The sequence below is a fragment of the Gobio gobio genome, assembly GCF_949357685.1.
Source record: "Gobio gobio genome assembly, chromosome: 3".
Taxonomy (NCBI): Eukaryota; Metazoa; Chordata; class Actinopteri; order Cypriniformes; family Gobionidae; genus Gobio; species Gobio gobio.
Genome location: NC_137099.1, coordinates 59,629,892 through 59,651,792, shown reverse-complemented (window position 1 = coordinate 59,651,792; position 21,901 = coordinate 59,629,892). Strand labels below are relative to the sequence as shown.

Here is a 21,901-nt window from a genome sequence, read left to right as displayed (position 1 = left end):
ACCCCCTTCTGCTTATTCTCGCGCCGCGTTTGGTGCCTCCGCTGTGGGCCAGATGCAGTACTGGGGGTCGGGGATGTTGGAGGCCGACCGATCAGTGCAGCCCGAGCCTCGGCGTGTGTAAGGTTTATCTCTAAAGATGTAACGACTGTATGCACATTGTAGAACCGATAGACGCGACGAGGACGTACAAAAACACTGACTCACAAGATAGAAAACACGAAAACACCGTTCTGTCTGGAGAGAGAGAAGCCGCAGCGTGTGCACGAATAATAAATAATTAGCTACACATCAGAAATCACTGATCACAGATCAGAAGGAACTGAAAAAAGACTTCTGTTTTCATTTGTACATCCAAACACTGAGAAACTGCCAGCGTTCACTCGTTCACAAGCAATGATGCAATGATCTCTATTCTCTCGAGCGTTTGCATGGGCGTGGCAGATTCTCTGGGCGGAGGAAAGGGAGGAAACCATTCCTGCTTGGACGTCAAACCAGGAGACTTCAGGATTGGCTCGTCTGGCCTGTCATTTTCTCAAAGGCAGAGAAAGACAGCCAGAACTCGGTTTTACACCGATCAACATTTCTATCCACTTGGGGACAATATTCAGGCTAGGGGAACTCATATTAATGTTGAAAAACCTCATAAAATGAAAATTTCATGCCATGGGACCTTTAAGTATCACAGTGCGGCCCACAAATACTAATTAATTGTAATTTTTAAATCTTTATACTTTGCCACTATCCTTCAGACCGCTAGGTTTACCCATTTGCCTGCAAGAAGTTTTTGTAAGGAAGTGAAAATCATTTAAAATAAAATAAAAATGAGTATGATCACATATTATTTTATATATTTGAATGATTACAGGTTAGAATACGTAGATTGTTTAATTTTTACATAAATATATCTGTTACGCTGAATGACATTTTGCCAAAAAGGGAGATAATATTGCCATTGTTCCCATAATTGCAATGTTTTTAGTATTAGTCTGTATCATTAAATTAGTTTTAATAATATTCCTGAGTAAATGACGGCAGAAGCAGATGTTGAATAATACACATTTTATTCTGCTGTCCAAAAGTGACTCCTTGCAGCTTTATTTATGAATACTTTTTATTTTCCAACATAAATGATGTAATCAGGATAGGTATTTTGGGTGGAGAATTTAAAGCAGCAGACGACAAAACTGCACATGCTTAGACGCTGATATGGTCACCATTATAATTATCATAATAGTTATTGTTCTTGGTGTGAATGAGCTTTAAGAGTGCAACAATAGCTACTGGGTCTGCATTTACTTTTTGTGTTTTTGGCATTTTACAGTGCCTTTCAACTCTCTGTTCGTGGGCATCTAAAATGAATCAATAATTGATTAAACTACTGATTAAACAATACAAAAATGCATTAAAATATTCATATTTATTAAGTTTAACACATATTTGTCCGTGCTAAACATTCCAAATGTATCTGTAGTATAAAATAAGATGCTAAAATTGTTATTTATACAGTGATACTGGCATTCAGTGTAATGGATGACACTGTGTCGTAACAGAGAATGAAAAACGCATTACCCTGAATGATGAAACTTCAGAAATCTGTTTTTATATGATTTCAGAAGGGCTTCTTGATTCCTTTTACACTGAATGATCTCTTACAAACTGGATTTTCGGGACAAAACTCCCCTGATTATTTAAATACTATAGTCATAATTAAAAATAATTAAGACATAATCCTTTTAATATAACACAACCAACACATATTTGAAAATGCCAAGAAAACAAATAAAAAATGTTACTTGTTATTTTCTACATTTATTTAGAGATGTAATGGCAAAATCAAAGTCCGGACCATTACGCTGAATTACGATTTTACACTTAAATGGTGACATTTTATTTTGAGAAAAGTTATTTGAAATAGTAAAGTAGACACTTTACTTGCATTTAACATGTTTTTAAAATTAATTTTGTAAATGGACACGAAAACTGTTACGTCTCGTCTTTGACCCATTTACCTGTGAAAACCAACCTGGAAAAAGATGTGAGGATTTGAAGAGATTCCAGTAAATTATTATATATCATAAATTATATATCGGGAGAACAGACCACAAATTTTCAGTATATCCTTTATCATTACAGCGGAATAACAACGGGAAAAAATGAAGAATGCAGCGACTGAAAAGAGCTCTTGCCATTGATATTCTTGTAATAACATGTCAAAGCCAAGCGTTGCGTTATTCTCATAATGTCTGAAAATAAAACATGAAGGAACATTGACAGACTGACGGATAAGCTTTATTGGTAGGGCAACCGATTCGTCTTTTTAAATGGAAGTTTCCCCCATAATTAAAAATGCAGTAGTCTTGTCAGGAAAACTAAAATTATCGTATTAGCTGTTGCGCATCTATTTCACAAACCCTATTATTCTGATATTGAGTGTCTGTGAAACTGCTTATGTTTTAATAAAATGTTCAATTGACATCTCAGCATCTTCTGGGGTTTTTTTCCCAAACTGAATTCTTGTGAATCTGCTTTGAGAGATTTCCAGTCCAACAGGGGGAAGCAAAGAGCAGGTTTATCCCACTTAAGTGACCAGAGAGGAAGACAAACATCACATCCACAGCACTTGCTGCTGTCATTCAGTATCTTTGCTGCATCTGGGGACGTTTTTCCTTCAGGATCCTGTGGAAAAGGACGGATTTTGATTCTTTCATTTGCTTATTTAAAACCATGTTCATACAAATCCTGCACTAAATTATATGTTTTTTTCAAGATGTTTCAGCTGTAAGAAAAATGGATGTATGTCGACCAGCTGATTAGTTTAAAAAGTACAAAATAACCCCATAAAGAGAAAACCCTGCTGCTTCACCTGCGGTCCTTTCTGTCAAAAAACGGACTCTGGCGTCTCACTTCCGCGGGATTTACCTCAGACTTTGGTGATTTGGGCAGTTTCTAAGAGGATCTCTTCCGTAAACACACAAGGCCGATTTGTGTGGATCAAACCCTGTGAACCATCATGGCCAAAGTGCAGGTGCTGAACGTGGCGGTTCTGGACAACCCCAGTCCTTTTGGGAACCCGTTTCAGTTCGAGATCACATTTGAATGCATGGAGGACCTTCCTGAAGGTGAGAGATTTGGCAAATTAACATTATTTAACACACATTTTGCAGTTATTGTGTAATAGTCGAATACTTGAAGGCTTTAGGTGTCTTTTTGATGAATAATTATTCGTTAATCGGCAAGAATCACACGAATAGTCGTGGTGGTTTAAGCGGGAAGAGTCTTTTTGTCAGTTGTTAATGTTTGGTTCACGCGCTTAATATTTTGGCGCCGGCGGGGAGTTCGTTGACAGCGCGAGGCCGCCCTTCCTTCCCTGATTGGTCTGATAGTAGACGTGAGGCGTAACCGTTGCGTTTGATTGGACGTAATTTGCCTCACGTCACGTGTCAGGAAGCGCTATGAAGATTTTGGAGCGAGTTGCGCTTTGTGTGATTCGTATCGTCCTGTACATGTTAAATTCGCTTCTATACTGAAAGACGTTGTTTTATTGTATTAACACAAATACACAAATGCTCCTGAAGTTATTAGTTAGTATCTGTAATTTGTTTGGTCAATTGTGTATCCAAAGAAATAACCATTTTCTCTCCCAGACAAAAATGTTTGAGCCACTACATTTTTTTTTTTTTTTAAATGTATTTATGTATGTTTATGATTATAATTATGCCATTATATTCTGTACACGTTTCTATTTGTTGTACGTACATTAAAAACGTGCAATATTTATTTAGTTTGTTTTTTTCTCTATTATGCCGTTGGAAGTGCTTTTCCCCATTTTGTATTATCATAGCTTAAAAAGACAGAAAACTTCAGGCATGTTTCCACACTGAAGTTTTCAGTTTCTTCAGTTTTCTTGCAACCAATTGTTTATATCAAATTAACAGTGATTAGGTATTACAATTAAAGGGATAGTTCACCCAAAAATGAAAATAACCCCATGATTTAGTCACCCTAAAGCCATTCTTGGTGTATATGACCTTCTTCTTTCAGACCAATACAATCGGAGTTATATTGAAAATATCCTTTAAAAAATAGCTTTATAATGGCAGCCCGAAATTTGAACCCCAAAAAAGTGCATCCATCCATTATAAACGTAATCCACGCGGCTCCAGGGCGATAATAAAGGCCTTCAGAAGTGAATCGACAGGTTTGTGTAAAAAAAATATCCATATTTAAAACTATAAAGTGATATTTAGCTTCCGGCGGACCGCCTTCTGTATTAAACTAATGAAGAAAGTGTAACTGGCGCGACGTTTAATGTCAGACGTCAAGCGTTTTGAACTGTGATACACTTTCTTCATTAGTTGAATACAGAAGGCGGTCTGGCGAAAGCTAGATATTTTACTTAATTAAGTTTTAAAAATAGATATTTTTCTTACACAAATGCATGGCTTTGCTTCAGAAGGCCTTTATTAACCCCCCGGAACCGTGTGGAGCACTTTTATAATGGATGGATGCACTTTTTTGGGCTTAAAATTTTGGGCTGCCATTATAAACCTTGGATTAGCCAGGACATTTTTTTAAATATAACTCAGACTATTCGTCTGTAAGAAGAATGTCATATACACCAAGGATGGCTCGAGCTCAGGGTGAGTAAATCATGGGGTAATTTTAATTTTTGGGGGAACCAACCCTTTAATAGCCAAATAAAATGCTCATTAAAAGTTGTTCAGGCATGGCATCAATTTGTAGGCCAACCCTGAAGGCTAGCAGAATAGCAGTTTTTGATTTATAAGTGAAATAAGGTTTGTGGTTAACCTTACGGTAAGACATTTTGCTCTACAAATACAAAACCTCAAATGATACTCAGATATCATAACCAAATATGAAACTTGAAATACAAATATAAGGACTGCTAAGTTCATGTAAACTCACATCTTTGGTGATTTTTGCACTAGATGCTCAATTTAGTACTTTCTACTACTGATCCTCTTAAGTTCATTGTATTTATTTATGTGATATTCTTTTTATAATAGCTTTGCTTATCCCTCGGTGTGTGTGTGTCTCTCTCAGATCTAGAGTGGAAGATCATCTACGTGGGCTCTGCGGAGAGCGAGGAGTACGACCAGATTCTGGACTCGGTTCTGGTCGGCCCGGTTCCTGCAGGAAGACACATGTTTGTGTTTCAGGTGGGCTGAGACACCAAATCCTAATCTCAGATCTGAGCAGTATAATAATACCTGCTTGGTAAATAAATTGCAGTGCACTGCCACCTAGAGATGCATTGAGAGAGTGTGTTTGCAGTAAAGTGTGTGAGTTACTGACTGTACTGATCTTTTGGAAACAGTTGACAGCATCATTACAATCAACTTAGATTAGTCTTGAGATACAAAGGGCCGTTCGTAGACATCAGTGAACCAAGAGTTTCTCTCTCTCGACTTGATTGACAGGCGGATGCTCCAAACACAGGGCTGATCCCTGAGAGTGATGCAGTGGGCGTGACCGTAGTGCTCATCACATGCACCTATCGGGGACAGGAATTCATTCGCATTGGCTACTATGTCAACAATGAGTACACAGACCCCGAGCTACGGGAAAACCCACCAGTCAAACCCGACTACACACAGGTGAGAGATTACGCTTCACACACTAATGTTGCGGCACAGTTGATTTAATGGTTTGACGAAAGAAAGAAGAGTAGGATTCCACAACTTGTGGTTATACTGCGGTTGAGAAATGAATGTACACAAACTAAAAAGTCAAATGAAGACACATTGTATTTGATTTTAAATGTTCATTTTAATCAGCTCAGCCCATATAGTCATTGTTTTCATCCAAAGTTGCGAATTTAACTTTGAATATCGCATAAAACATTTGCGAATAAAGCATTGTTTCCATCCAGTGAGTCGAAGAGAACAAAATAATCACATTCTGATAAACTCTGGCACCAAATATCACTAAGAAAAATGTAAGTTGCTGCAGTTGGAGAACCAGTTGGGTTTTTTCCCATAATAAATGACAATTTTGGAGAAGACGTCACAGTTACGTCACTTTCAGTGACCACTTATTACCACCGCATTGTGATGGCGGTGGAGGAAAACTGGCAAAATCCACGGAAGAAGAGAAAATGTATTGCTGTGCCTTCTAGGGGTGTAACGGTACACAAAACTGACTTTTCGGTACGTATCTCGGTTTTGAAGTCACGGTTCGGTACAGCAGTTTTACAAAATTGCTTTTTTTTAATTTTTATTCAACAGTGGTTTACTGAAAAAAATAGTGTCTGTTCTTGAATGAATTAAATTATAACTAAAAGTTTATTGAAGATAATGCTGTAAACTATAGGGAGCCCTTACTTGCACATTAATATTAAAGGTTACTTGCCAGTTGCCACTAACAATTTTTATATCGATTAATCTATCGACTAATTTATCACAATAATTTTCAACAATTTTACTTAAAAACATTTAATTTAACTTGCACCGTTGGCCTTCAGTAGTTTACTATAAAAAAAGTATGTGAAAGTATTTTTGACAAAATGTAAAACTAAAAGAGTAAAAATGTGAAAAGGTGCAAATTTGTAAACCAACGTAACAAAAAAAGAGAATATAAGCTAATACTTTTTATATAGAATAGTGTTGTCACGTACCAAAATTATGACTTCGATATGATACCAGACTAAAATACCTCAATACCGATACTGAATCATACCATGGCAAAAAACAGTAAAAGTAATTGAATAATATGACAGAACTTACTATTCATTGTTTTATCATTGTTTTAGAGTTAAAAAAAACTAAAAACTCAGTTGTCCGGCTTGTTCCTGCCCTGCTTCACACATAACATTAGGTCCGGCCCTTTAAGAGCTGCAGGGAACAAATTCATTGTAACACCCGATTTCTCATTCAACTCTGTGTACGTTCACTAAAGACATATCCGACTGTGTTTACCCGAATACTCGCCAGGACGTGCATTTTTACAGATTTTTGACCATTCAAACCCAATCATCCGCGAAACTGTCGAGTGAAAGGCGTGTGTGCGCTTCAGGTCAGAGTTCGGCAGCTCGAGCACGTCCCGGCCGCTCCGCACTTTTCTGTTGCTTTCTTTTTCCTGAGCTGCGCGTAAATATTTGACTGTTCTGCTTCCATTGTTTCACACACACATCCTCACTCCTGCTGTCACACATTGACGCACATTAAGAAATACTGCTCTTATTAGACTGCTGTCAAAGTGCCAGTACTAATACAATTTCACATCGTACCCAACTTACCCAGTCGACTAAAAATATTGACGTCGACTAATTAACAGCGTCAACGCAGTTGATTGTTTCGACCAATCGCGACCGGCCTATTAACAACAGAGCCCAAACTATTAGCCTAAATCAACACTCAAATAACACATTGTAAGCAAACCTGTAACCTTCACATAAGGCAGTTTTTTGCATTAACTTCTAAATCGAATTATAACATAGTTTTCTCTCCAATTCGTTTTTGAAATATAATCATTTATACACAGTGTGTGTCATTTTCATGACCGGTTTATTCAAACATACATGAAATAATCAAGACATCACTAACAGGTTAAGTAGAATATAATGAATATAACGGCTAATAAAGTGCATATATTTAGTGAAAGAGTTGATTTCTCTAGTGAATAAAATTCTGCGGACACTGAATGACTGCCTGAGGTAAATGTGATGCTACGTGACATTGTTTAGTTTTACAGCAGTTATATTGACGTCTTTCCGCTGTTGAAACACTGATTGAGCGATTACACCACATATATACATGACAGTAAGTTGTAATTTATCCTCAACATACCTTCAGATGTTCATTCATGATTATTCTTTAGGAAGAGATGATCGATCGCTGTCAGAGATGATTGCGCGTGTGCGCGGCCGCTTGAACTGTGATCAGTCACACAGCATTTATCGTTTGAATTTCGTGATAAAATGGACTGAATACTTCATATGTTCGCGTGGGAACTCGGATTGAAGTGTGTTCCGTGCTTAAAACAAGCCGAATGTTAACTTAAAGATTGCACTCGAAAACCGTTCGGTACACGCATGCACCGAACCGAAAGCCCTGTACCGAAACGGTTCGGTACGAATATGTGTACCGTTACACCCCTAGTGCCTTCGGATGTCAGAATCAGAATGTAAAAAAGATGGTCTTCATTTTTTATAGAATGTTAGAAGCTTTATCGTTTTATAGGTTCGTTTCAATCCAACCAAACATGCCAAGTGTGAACATACCCTAAATCTCCCAATTCTGACTTTATGGTGTAAACTCGCAATTGCGAGTTATAATTTTGAGGGAAAAAGTCATAATTGCGGGATATAAATTCACACATCTAAGGGAAAAAAGATTCAATTCAGATTTTTATCGTCTCAGAATTGTGAGATATAAACTCTGAATTTGCAAGGAAAAAAGTCAGAAGTGTGAGATATAAACATGAAATTGTTTATTCTTTGATTCCGTGGCTTCCATAGACCGCTTCTGCATTTTCTGCCACCAGGTAGGTTGCCTACACTGAGTAAACCCAGCCTGATCTGCCGGCGATTTGATTTCACTCTGCAGCTCAGGCTGGAAACCTGTACATTCATTTCTACTGCTTCTGTTACACTTTTGCGGGAACCAATCACAGGCTGGCTTGTCCACCTATTGGCGGGTTTAACATGCTGACAGATAGAGAAGGGATGGATCGATGCCCATTGATCACGTCTCTTGTGCTCTGATTGGTTGAAGGACTATCCAATTGCGTACAGAGTCATTTAAACTATGCCAGTTGATCACGCCTCTTGTGCAGTAGAAAATACAGAGCAGACTCCCCAGACCAATGTTCAACCTTACATTGAACTTGATCTGGTGATAGCCAGACGAGGCGAATGCCTGCTGTTCAGGAACGCAATCGTGTAAGACTGGGAGTATTCAGAATGACCAAAACAGCATTTCAGATGCTGTGCAACGAGATCGAGTCCAGTTATGGTGTCCCATTGAGGAATTTATTCTGTAAATATGTTTCCGTTGTAGCTCACGCGGATGTTTTTCTTATCGGATAAGACATTTATCCGCCTCATATTGGCATTTCCATCCAGTGTTTTTTTTTTGTTTTTAATGCGATATACCAAAATGTGCATAAAAATAGGTGGATAGAAACAGCAAGAAGTAAAATACAGTATTGATTAAAGCATATTTTACACACTGATTTTTACTGAATGAGCACACAATGATTTATATACATCAATATCACAATACATATTTATATTTAATATATTTATAAATGATTTTATTTTACTTGAGTGATTCTTTGATTGGTCTATTAGTGGTGAATGGAAGGAAGCAGGGAGACAGATATGAAAGAGAGAGGGAGCGTAGACATGAAACCCCATTAACACTCATACACATTATGCATGTTATATATAGAGAGTGTATTTGTGTGACACAGATCTGCTGCATTTGAAATGTCAGATGAAAGAGACAGGTGTGTGCCGTTTATAGTCCAGGACCGTTTGTAATTCATTAATTCTGCTGAACGATTCCGGGTCGCTGCCATTGTGCGTGTTGTTACAGGATCCTGTATTTCCATCAGTTCATTCTGTTGAGAATGAAGAGATTCTTAAACCGCACAATGAATATGTAAAACCCATTTCACATTTAACGCATAAAACAGTTTGCTTTAAAGAAATGGGAAACGGCCACCACTGCTGAGATATATCTTAATAATAATAATAATAATAATATATTGGTAGAACTTTACAATAATAATAAAAAAAACTTTACTAATAAATAAAGCAGTAATGATGTCATAAATCACAAGCATGACACTTGTAAATTAAATACTTTTATATACAGTTTATCAATCTGTAATAACATTTTATGAAATGGATGGTGAAAAATAATCCAATAATGTTTTATTTGAAGCTAAAGACAGCATCAGCTGATGCCATGCCACCCCCACTTCATGTGCACAAACGTTACATCCAAAAATACAATATTTAGGTTACACTGGGGAGAAAAATCACTGACTTTATTGTTGTTATTTTCAGACCTTTTAATATACTCTTATTATAAAAATAACTTATTTAATTTATTTATCTTTAACAAGTTAAGTAAGGAGATCTGAAACCAGAATGATTTTTTTCTTCTCAAAATGGTGTTGTTTCCAAACAAAGGGAAAAAATAAACATATATCGGTATCGATATCGGCATCGACCAAAATGAGTTGAGAAATATCGGTATGTCGGATATCGGCAAAAATCCATTACCATGCATCCCTAGTTTGTTAGAGGCTAAGTATGAGTTTTAGCATAGATATATATTCACTCGCCGAACACATTTCAGTCCAGCTCAGCGGATGCGCAGCGTTCCTGTATCTGACGTGCCGTAAACTCTAGTGTGAAGGCGCTCGACTCGCCTTTCTGACTGTATGTAGTTCTCAAGTTGAAAAAGCAATTCAGTTCCTACATTAAAGATAATCGTATGCTGCGCAGGGTTGGGTACCGAAACCTATATAACCGGTATGTACCGGACCGAATCAAAACGCAGAGTTCGGTGCCACTTAAATTCAAACGTGTTTTCGCGCTTTGGCTGGGGCAGAGCCAGAGACAGACACGCTCAGCGCTCGTAACATTCACAACTAGGGCTGTCACGATTATGAAATTTGGCTGACGATTAATTGTCCAATAAATAATTGGGATTATGACGATTAATTGTCTGTTTTAGGGCTTTGGCGATTTATTGCCTGTTTTAGGGCTTTGTCGATTAATTGTCATACAAATTGTTGTGATTATTTAATTTAATCCCTTGTAAGTTGTCACTTGCAATAACACATTAATACACTTAAAGCCTTTAAATATTAAAGTAATTTAATCAATGAAAAATATGTATCTTTCAGAAATGTGTACATTTAAAGAAACAATGTAAATGTATATGAAAGTATAAATAATAGAAACAATCACCATAAAGTTACCATAACACAAAAAGGACTGTCAATATCTCATTCCAAACTAAAGTAAAATATAAATATATTTTACAAATTTGAAAATTCTGTAAATAACAGAAACAATGAATCACAAATATAAACTATGATCATAACAGAACAGGCCATAAAAATCTAATTCTGAAATAAAAACAATCATGCTCCTTAATGGCTTGGTAGATTACGGGAAAGAAACACTAGCATGTTGACTTTTTCTGGCTTAAGACAGCATCTAACTGGGGTGACAATGTTGCCAGCTCTACTGAACATTCTTTCAGAAGCAGTACTTGTTGCACATATGCACATGTAGGCTACTTTCTCGCCAACTTGGAAATTAAAGGAAACCTATGTATGACACGCCAAGTCGCTATGCCATTTTGGAGTGCTATCAAGACGCATAATCGCTTTTTAACGTGTTTATCAACGCCGTTTCATTCTATCCCCCTACACTGCCCCTACCCATCACACACACACACACACACACACACACACACACACACACACAGCCCCTAAACCTACCCATCACAAGAAACATTCTGCATTTTTACATTTTCAAAAAAAAACATAATTTAGTATGTTTATAAATCCATTTACATTCACGCGGAATCACACGGCGTAGACATACACGCGGAGATGATGGTTCGTTTCGGCGTACACATACACGCGGAATCACACGGCGTAGACATACACGCGGATAGCTCAAAATGCGTACGGATAACACGCCATTTGGCTTTAGAAAGTGGCGTGTATGTTTAAGCAAAGTCATGATGTCATGTTGATTGGCGTTGTCGTTTTCGGCTTTGAAACTAAATCCATCTTTGTTGAATAACTGGGCTGCTCTAACTCAGGATGGAGAAATCAACAGGGCAATATAATTTGAACGTAATGCTCAGCGTAATGAATTCAGAGGGAGACCGGTAGAAGTAGAGTGCTGCAGGTACGTCGTTCATGAACGAATGATTCTTTAATATGACTCGGGACTACCGAGTTGTCTCAGAGAGTGATCCGTTCATTTTGTTGGCCGCGCGTGTGCGCAAAATCCCATAGGTTCTGTACATGAAACAGAAAATATTAGTTCATCCCTCGAGTCTCGAGTTCGGGTTTGAGTCTTTCGTTCTTCCTGTCAGTCCTATAGTAGACTATGCAGTCAGAACCGGAAAGAGAAATGATTCGTTCATCTTTCGAGGTTCGGGTTCCGCCGGGTCCGAGTCTTTCGTTCTTCCTGTTATGCTGAAATGACTCACATTTTTTTTTTTTTTTTTCCATTTTGCTGAACGAGATTCAAAGATCCGTGTCTGTAAAATGATCCGAACTTCCCGCTACTAACTACAGGGCCCCCTTGTGTCTTCTAATAGTGGGCAATAATAACGATCACCTGTAATGACCGCGATTAGACCAATTAATCGCGATCAAACGATTATTTTATAATCGTGACAGGTCTATTCACAACTATTCAGTGTTTCAACCACATCATGTTTATTTTAGGTTCCAGACATTTAAATGCACATAAGTACTTGCAAAAAATACACACTGATGTCTATGGAACAGGCCAAATTGGCTGTGTCAAAAACAATCCTTTCAGCAGGGCTCGACATTAACGCTTGTCCGGGACAAGTGGATTTTTTGAAGGGGCAAGTGAAAGAGAATTTTACTTGCCCGACGGACAAGTAGCCTGATAAAACGTCATTAATCAAAAATAACTAGGGAATCACTCAAATGCAAGAATGATTCTGCATTTATTACTGTAAGTGGCGATCGTCAGTGAATGATAATAATGTATAATGAACTGACGGTAACTAACGCACTGTTTACGCTCGCGCCGCCTCTCGAGGAGAAATCTAAACAAATGTGCGCCGCTCACACAGAGAAACTCAGTTAACACACTGCCGTAAACATGTAGAAATGTGGAGTTTATTTATATTTATAATATTATACAGTTGCAAAGTCACATTCCCAAGAGTGCTGTTTTCCTGAATAACATCACGACTGAAAATGACACTGATTTCATATGACAGTTCCATAAACAATTATTAACATTAAGTCACTTACATTTTAGATGCAATATTGAGTGTTTTTGTTCTATTTCAGCAGCGAAAATAGTTCCAAAAGATCACAGCAACAGCGTGTTCGTGAATGATTCAGCGTTTTGAATGAATCAATAGAATCAAAGATTCAATTAATTATTCGTAAACGCCCGCCTCATTCTTGAATGAATCAGCGTTTGAACGAATCGACTCAATGACTCGCTCATTAAGACGGTCACCTGCTGCCACCTACTGGTGGTTTGGTTTCATCTTTCCAGTATTTCTTATATGTATATTTAAAACAATCTCATAACATTATTTAATGCAGTTGTAATTTTTCAGTGTAAATTATTTAATTTGACTGGTAACAGCCAGTGTCGTCTTCTAATTTAATTGATTGATCCAATTTAAGAATATAAAAGGAAATCTAAATCATAGCCTAAATTTAATAAGATTAGGGGAAAATGCCCTTTATAAAAGGTAAAAATATCACAAATATGCATATGTCAAAGCTGATTGAACACTGGTGAGAATATTGCTTCAGAATACATTTTATTTACAACACACACACACAACTTTTTTTTCCGGACAAGCACATTTTTTACTTAAATCAGCATTTGTTTTAAATTCGGTGTATAGAAAAAAAGTATTTGCCAGTGAAATTAAATAAAACCAAAGTATATAATTGTTCCAAAATGTTAAATCAAATAATGTTTGGTGCAACGAAAAAAAAAACAAAGATGCTACAGCAGGTGCTTTTTAAATCCAATGAAGTCAATGTAAATTTTAAGGTAAAATAAAAATGATCATCCTATACAGAACTGATAGCATTTCATTTAAAAAGTGCATGCATGTTCTTCTTTACACAAAGTATTTTCGTTCTCCTCCAATCCAACACGTGAGAAGCTGAGCTGAACAAACGCTTGCGCAGGAAAGCCGCTCTTCATTCCCTTCAGCGCATCTCGTCTCTTCCCTCAGTTCTCCAGTTTCCGTTTGTAACACACAGGTGACATGTTTGCGAATGATTGCAATATAGGCGTATCTGCACTTCCATATCACCTAAAAACGGTAAGCTAACTTGTCTGCGTTAGGTTGCCCCGTCTGTTTTGAGTTGCCCCGTTATTATTGTGCAAACTGCAAATGTATTTATAGTATTATTTATTGGATTTGGGCACTTTATTATTTAATATTTTAGCTAGCTATGCCCACTGTTTGTATTAGTTTTGAGCATACGCTTTATTTTTCAGTAATGCACTTTATTTCGTTTCTGCTCTTGATCTGGCTTGTTTAATAAATATTCCTTTTTCATGGAAGTGGACGTGCATTTTGTGTTTAAGAGTAAAAGCTTTAAGTTAATAGTCTATTCGTGTTATAATACATATGACAAAAACAATTGCCTAAATTATGTTGCATATTCCTCAAAAGTTTTTGTGATGATATCACTAGTAAGTTGACAACATAGCCTATGATTTCCGAAAATATAGCCGACAGACTCGTGTGTCAGACTCATTTCAGTGCAAAATAATCAGGTCAAAAACGATTTAATATACTGCAAATAGCCTACTAGTTTTTTACGTTAATTAATTTAACTGGGTTTTTTTCCTAACGTAATTTTTAGTCGATTTTTAGTTGAAAATTTCAGGACTTCAGTCGACCAAGATTTTCTTTGGTTGATTACAGCCCTACTTATTTGAGGGAAACGGAGGAGGAAAAACCGGACGTACGGTTATACCTTTTATTTTACGTTATTTTTATATTTGTTTCATAAATACCGCATCCATAGGGGCTGCCATTGTTGTTTCGCGGGCTATGTGGCGTAAGGGCTCATAACTGGGAGCGAGTTCACGGGTGGGAAGTCACGGGTTTGACTTAGGGGTGCACCGATCCGATATTAGGATCGGATATCGGCCGCGATACTGACAAAATAGCTGGATCGGGGATCGGAAAAATTAACAGATCCACAAGCCGATCCAGGTGTTTTTTTCCGTCGCAGCAGAACCTACGTCATTCGTCAGCTTCACGTGTGTCGCATGCTAGAAGGGAGCGAGCCAGAGAGTCGGCTGTGTGGAGGAGATATTTCACGCTTGCCACGCCAACTAGTTCGTCGCTGTTTCGAGGGTATTACTGCAAAGTCAGGGTCTTTCCTGCATTGACATTTTTTTGACGGCCAAAGCCTAATTTGATGAGTTATTGTGATTTACGAGTGATGTAGAACAGATGCTGCGCTTGTGACTGAGTGACAGAGAGACCGATCTGAGAATTCCTCCCCCGCGCACACTCTCTGGGTCTTCAAAATAATCAGTGTTCGCTCTCATATTTCACATATTAATCCAAATCAAAAGCTCGGAAGACCGAAACCATGTTGCACGTGACACATTCGGACAATTTTGTCCTTGAATTATCACTGGGTGTGAATTGCGCTCAAAAAACATTGACTCTTCTCTGACCAGCTGACATAAAGCATACTTTCAATAAGCGGGAGACAAATTATATCCAGTTATGAAGTGTTTTCTGTGTGTTGACATCTTTCGCGATGTTCTAACAGACGGGATTCGCACACAACGCGTCTGCTAATGTCCGATTCGTGACCTAATGACTCCTTTGAACCGAATCATTTTAACGACTGGCCAGAACAACTGATCTGTCCAACACTGAACTCATGAACTCAGTTTATTAATTTACTCAGAACGCATCTGAAATGAGAACACAAGTGTGCTTACCCATTTTAGCAAGAGTGGGTAGTAAGAATTATTTTTAATTATCAACAGTATTTCATCTTATTTCTGTTGACAATGTGTAGTAAAATAAATAGGCCTAGCCTACAATCATTTAATCTGGAGTGAGGTGAAACCAGAACAAAGTTGTTATTAGCTAGCTGAAAATTTTTATTAAATTGCATATGGTAGAAAATTAGACTATTTGTTAATTTGTAATGCTACTTTTTAATATTGATATGATTATATACCAAAACAATGATCTGTAGTGTAAAAAATGTTTGGTAACTGTCAGATTACTATTGTATGTTTGACCAATACACTGTTTTTTGTTTCCACTGCTACATTTTATTTATTTAAAGAAGTTAGATTACATTCTATTTTAGATTTGAATGCACAATTGTTTTTTAAATAAATAAGAATTCAACACCTTACATACATCTGTTATTTTGTCTTAGTTATGTTTAGTTAGTAAAGTCTGGTGCCTTTAGTCTCTTCAAGGAAGGTATAAGGTGGAAGATATACAGTTTATTATTAATTCAACAATATATCGGATCGGTATCGGGTATCGACAGATACACAAAGCCCAGGCATCGGTATCGGTATCGGGACTGAAAAAGTCGGATCGGTGCACCCCTAGTTTGACTGCCGTTCCAGTGCACTTTCACGGGCTGAAGGTTGGAAAAACACACCTGGAACGCGGCATTAGTTCCCAGGACATCCGCGGGATGCTCTAAAAGGAGGGCAGACGTGACCACACATGAGAAAATGAAAGCATGTTTATTCTTTTATGGCTTTTAAAGCTACACTGTGTAACTTTTTTAGTTTATTCTTAGCTAAAAACACTTAGTTCTTTCAAAAATATATGTGGTCGTTAATGTATATTTACTTCTTTCAAGTAATAAAGTATTCTCGTAAGTTTATAATATGCCATTGAAAATACATACGGGTGAGGGGTTCGAATGCGGGTCGCCATGTTGCCCCTCCATCTTGAAAGTACATTAGCCAAAGAGGGACATACCCGTGAATTCAAGCTTCGCCTTTCGTGTTTTAACACTCGATGGCACCGTGTCCAATGTGGACGAGGTCAAACTGGAAGCCATTTTAATCTTGGACTAAATCAGCCACCGTAGGAGTTAAAACGAAATCGGAATTGAGAGGAACAGAAACTAGTATTCACTGGATGGTCATATACCTTTTCACCGCTAGATGGGGGAAAATATCACACAGTGTAGCTTTAAGAAAATTATTTGGTGGCTATTTTTTTTTTTCCCTTTAATATTTAGTTTTGTCTGGAGCTCTGTAATGTACGGTGACGCATTGCTGCCACATACATATTGTTTTTTCCACTCAATTATGTCGTAATAACGAGATCTTATGTCGTTTTAATGACATCTTTTCTCGTAATAACGAGATGGTATGTTGTTAAAACGACATTTTTCTCGTTAAAATGACATATTTCCTCCTAATAAGGACATGTGTTGTATAGTGATGTGTACAAAATATGCCTGTAACCACATTATTACGAGAAAGTTGTCGTTTTTACAACTTAACATCTCGTTATTACGACAACTGAGTGGAAAATAAAATATGTATGTGGCAGCAATGCGTCACCGTAGTAATGTATTATATTTTAAGGAATAATGTTAGCTTTGAGTTTTTAAAATGTGTTTGACAAATCCAAATCATTGTTCTTTGATTTATCCTCATGGGGTTTTTTTTGTGTCGATTCGCAGCTACAAAGGAACATCCTGGCGTCGAACCCTCGGGTGACCCGTTTCCACATCAACTGGGAAGCGACTATGGACAAGATGGAGGATTCTGAGAATGTAGATCCCGCCCCCAACGCCATGCTCCCGCCCACTTCCATGCCGGGCAAAGCCCCGCCCCTCGGACTCATGCCCGACAACTCCATGGACTGCTTATAGGACGTACACACAACAACAACAACAACCTCATACATAAAGTTAAAAAAAAAAGTGTTATCTTGTATTTATACACACACACACACACACACACACACACACACACATCTCCATCCTCTGGCACCTGTTATAGCTCTGATGCCACAGCTGGAGCGGTCAGGGACTTTGCAGGCCTCTTCGTGCACTTCCTGTCTTGAACAGCAGGGGGCGGAGCCTGCAGCACCAGCACTCATGGACTGTTCTTCTGTTCTGGAAACATGTTCGAGTCACGTTTCTCTGCGCAATTAAAGAAATCATATTGTGATTAAACACAATGAAGCATTTAAGGACGATTATTATTTGTCAGATTGTTTACGGATACCCACGTTGTCTTTATTATAATGGGAAAACAAGCTCATTTTCATGACTGCAATGCAAAAATGATTATTATAATACAGTTTTTTTTATTGCTGATAATATAATAACTGATGTAAATGCTCTGGTGAGAATCATAGGAATAACATCAGTAGTCTTTATATTCTGTGGTGAAATGTGACGGACATGTTTTTGTGGGATTCATGCAGAAATCAGCAACTCTTCCCGGGATATTATTGGAACTCGTCACGACTCGGTTCAGTTTTGTTGGCGAGTGTTTTGTTCTTTTGGTTTTAATCCGAATGCCTGGTTTATATCGGTACTGTTGTTGCCTTTTCTTTCTTCCCGTGTGATTTTTGTTCCTGAAGAGTCTTCGGCTGAATAAATATTAACTTTTGTCTTTTGTAAAGCTGTCTCTGGTTTTCTGTCCATCCTCGCGCTCTTTTTTTCCACGCACACACACACACCCCGTGTGTGTCTTTTTATGATGTTGCTAAGCAACAGCTATTAGAGATGGCACTTTGGGCTGCTCCACCTTTGATCCACACATCACATCAGACAACTACTCTTCCTTTCATCCCTCCATCACTCCCTCTGCTCTCGTCCCGTAGTTTCATTTTCCCTCTATTCTCCGGCCTCTGATCTGGCTCTGTGGGAATATGCAGACTGTGGGTCAGAGCGGCGCCGGACACTGGCATCTCATGAGCTGTGGAAGAGAGAGGCGATGTGTGTTCAGGAGCAGAAACTTACATAAAATACTACATTTTCTTAGTTTAAAGGATTTTCAGGATGACTGCACACTAGAAAAAAGAGTTGCTGCCTTACATTTTTAAGTATGTTTAAGTCATTTCAACGTAAATTGCATTAAACTGACTTGCAATGTAATAATATTTGTCATAACTTTCTGATCATATCATTTTTTACAGTGCAGTTTACAGTAGGTGTTTTTTTTTTTAGTTTCATCAAGATTATACATACACTGATCAGGAATAACATTATGACCGAGGTGAAGGGAATAACACTGATGATCTCTTCATCTCCTGTTAGTGGGTGGGATATATTGAGCAGCAAGTGAACATTTTGTTCTTAAAGTTGATGTGTTAGAAGCAGGAAAAATGGGCAAGCGTAAGGATTTGAGCGAGTTTGACAATGGTCAAATTGTGACGGCTAGACGACTGGGTCAGAGCATCTCCAAAACGGTGTGTGTGAGTGTGTTTCTCATTTTATTTGAAAAGTTAAGCGTTTTAATTTAAAGGGTTTTTTTTAAAGTTTCTTTTAAATAGGTCAATAGTTATTTTAGTAGCCTGCATCAAGTTAAACTAAATAAAAAATGAGAAATGTTGCTGAAATAAAATAAGTTTAAAGGCCCTGTAGCGGTTAAAAACAAAACATTTCGCGGAAGAACATTGTTTTGGTTGTGCTTCGGCTCTGCGTGACTGCGCGGATGAATATGAGCGTCACGATAGATAGGCTAATGCTTTACAATAAACTCTGTTAGCAGAGCTGCCAACTCTCACGCATTGGCCGTGAGACACACGCATTTGATTGGTTTCACACGCTCACACGCCACACCCCTGATTTCTCACGCTGAAGTGCCAACCCGGTCTGTCAAATGCCTGAAAGATGAGTTTATCTATAGATCTACATGTTGAACCGATCATGCTTTCGGTGAGGGGGTTCAAGATAAATGGGCAAATAAATACGGTGTTGCGCGACCTAAAGCTACATTCCGTTTTGGTTTCTGACGTGAACGAGCCTGTAAAGGTGCGTTTCCCGAAAGTGTCGTTCGCTAACTATGGTCACAAGTTCCGTCATCATAAGCATAGTTAAACGAGTCGTGTTTCCCGAAACCATAGTTCCAACGAACGTTCGCAAACAGCATCGCAAAGTTGATTTGCATACATTTTGTTCTTGCACTGATGTTAAATGTGTAGCCATTTTGCACTTGGGCAGCCAGTTTGAGATATAGGTTATATTTGAGTATTGTGTGTAATGATTCTGACAGTTTTTTCCATTGAAATGACTGGGGGAAAGTGTCCCAATAACCCTGAATTCACCCTATCCTCTTTGAAATCATAATTACATTGCATTATGAAGCTTGAAACCCCAAATATTATAACATTCTTCATGAACAATTATTCAGTTATTTGTAACAATCTCATTGTAAAAAAGAAGAAAAAGAAACATGGTTTCAATGTAGCCAGCTACTTTTTGATAGTAACTTGTAGTGTAGCTATTTTCAAAAGGGTAGCTTGAATATAACTTAACTACTCAAAGTATTTTTTACTACAACACAGTTTTTTTAGATCAGCCACAGCAAAAAAGAACCACACAACAGACAGAAGAGCAACAGACAGGACAGTTATTTTCCTTTTTCTTCCCTGTAAAAGCTGTAGGTTGATGTATAATCAATTTGTTCTATTTAGACAAAACCATGCCTCTACATAGTGCTTTAAAATTGTGTGTGTGTGTGTGTGTGTGTGTGTGTGTGTGTGTGTGTGTGTGTGTGTGTGTGTGTGTGTGTGTGTGTGTGTGTGTGTGTGTGTGTGTGTGTGTGTGTGTGTGTGTCTATAGGATATACTGTATACAAAGCGTCATATAGATGCATTTTGTCTTAATAGAAAGAATTCATTATCAACCTTATCTATCAAAGGCAAAAAAGAAATCAATAACAAAAACCAATACTACCCCATTCAAATGCTGATGCAGAGAGTGTTTTCTGTGTGTGTATATAGCTATTATATATATATATATATATATATATATATATATATATATATATATATATATATATATATATATATATATATATATATATATATATATATATATATATATATATATATATATATATTATTATAATATTATTATAATATTATTATTTATTTAGTTTTTTTGTTGCAATTTTTGCTTTGTTCGCGGCAAAATTTTGGTTGGCCCCACCAAATCTCACTCTAAGTTTTTTTGAAAAGTTGGCAGCTCTGTGTTAGAGAGCTATACATAAACATGTATCGGTTAAATAGAATACCTCACTCGATGTTGGGTAATAAAAACACTATCACCTCTGCAAATTCAGTTTTTTTACGAGCTCTGACACATTCTCTTTTTGCCAGCAGACTCAGGAGACGGGAGTTTAGCTGCTCCATGTCAAACTGTCTCGCTCAACCTCTGCCTTTCCCACACATTATATACACAAGCGTCAAAGTAACGTTACTCTTGGATTGAATTGATATATTAGATAAGAAATGTGCCAATAGGCTACAGGAAATGTTTCAATTGAAAGGGAAAATTTCACCAAGAGGAAAGTATAGATATTGACTGGAAAAGGGCCTGGCTTTTACTTGGGACATTTGTATTTCAAGCAAAAAGGTAAAGAAATACATTTCAAAATTTTACAGTATATCAACCCTGTCAACTCTAACATTTCAAAATATTTGGACATTCATATCTCATGTTCTTTTTGTAAACAAGCAGAGACATTTGAACACTTTTTTGGTTGCCCTATTTCCAAATAATGTTGGTTTGACCTTCTCACATATTTGATTCTGCCAATGTTACACACTCTTTTAGTTTAAAATACATTCTTTTTTTTATCATAATTATATTAAACATATAGACCCCTGGAGCACTGTAAAAAAATTCAGGTCTCCATGCAATTTAAAATTTTCTAGTGACTGGTCACATCTACATTTTTCAGTTGGCCAAATTGATACCAATTTATTCACAGAAATTCAATCTGGCCAACTAAAACATTTAGATGAGATCAGTCAATAGAAATGTTTAAATTGGAGACCTGATTTTTTTTACAGTGAGAACGTAGGTTTTTTATTTTATTTTTTGATGGAAAATTCTTCATTCATAAGCAAAAAATTTAAAACGGTAGGCTATCCATCCTACACCCACTTTGAAATTGAAT

General features: G+C 37.3%; 1 protein-coding gene across 1 annotated transcript; it reads left to right on the top strand.

Annotated features, from left to right (window-relative positions):
- Positions 1-2,573: 2,573 nt before the first annotated feature.
- On the top strand, positions 2,574-18,737 carry asf1bb (anti-silencing function 1Bb histone chaperone). Its single transcript, XM_079811938.1, has 4 exons — positions 2,574-3,119; positions 5,065-5,180; positions 5,442-5,618; positions 17,443-18,737. The coding sequence occupies exons 1-4, from the start codon at positions 3,011-3,013 to the stop codon at positions 17,632-17,634; spliced, it is 594 nt and encodes a 197-aa protein (XP_079668064.1). The 5' UTR covers positions 2,574-3,010; the 3' UTR covers positions 17,635-18,737.
- Positions 18,738-21,901: the final 3,164 nt, after the last annotated feature.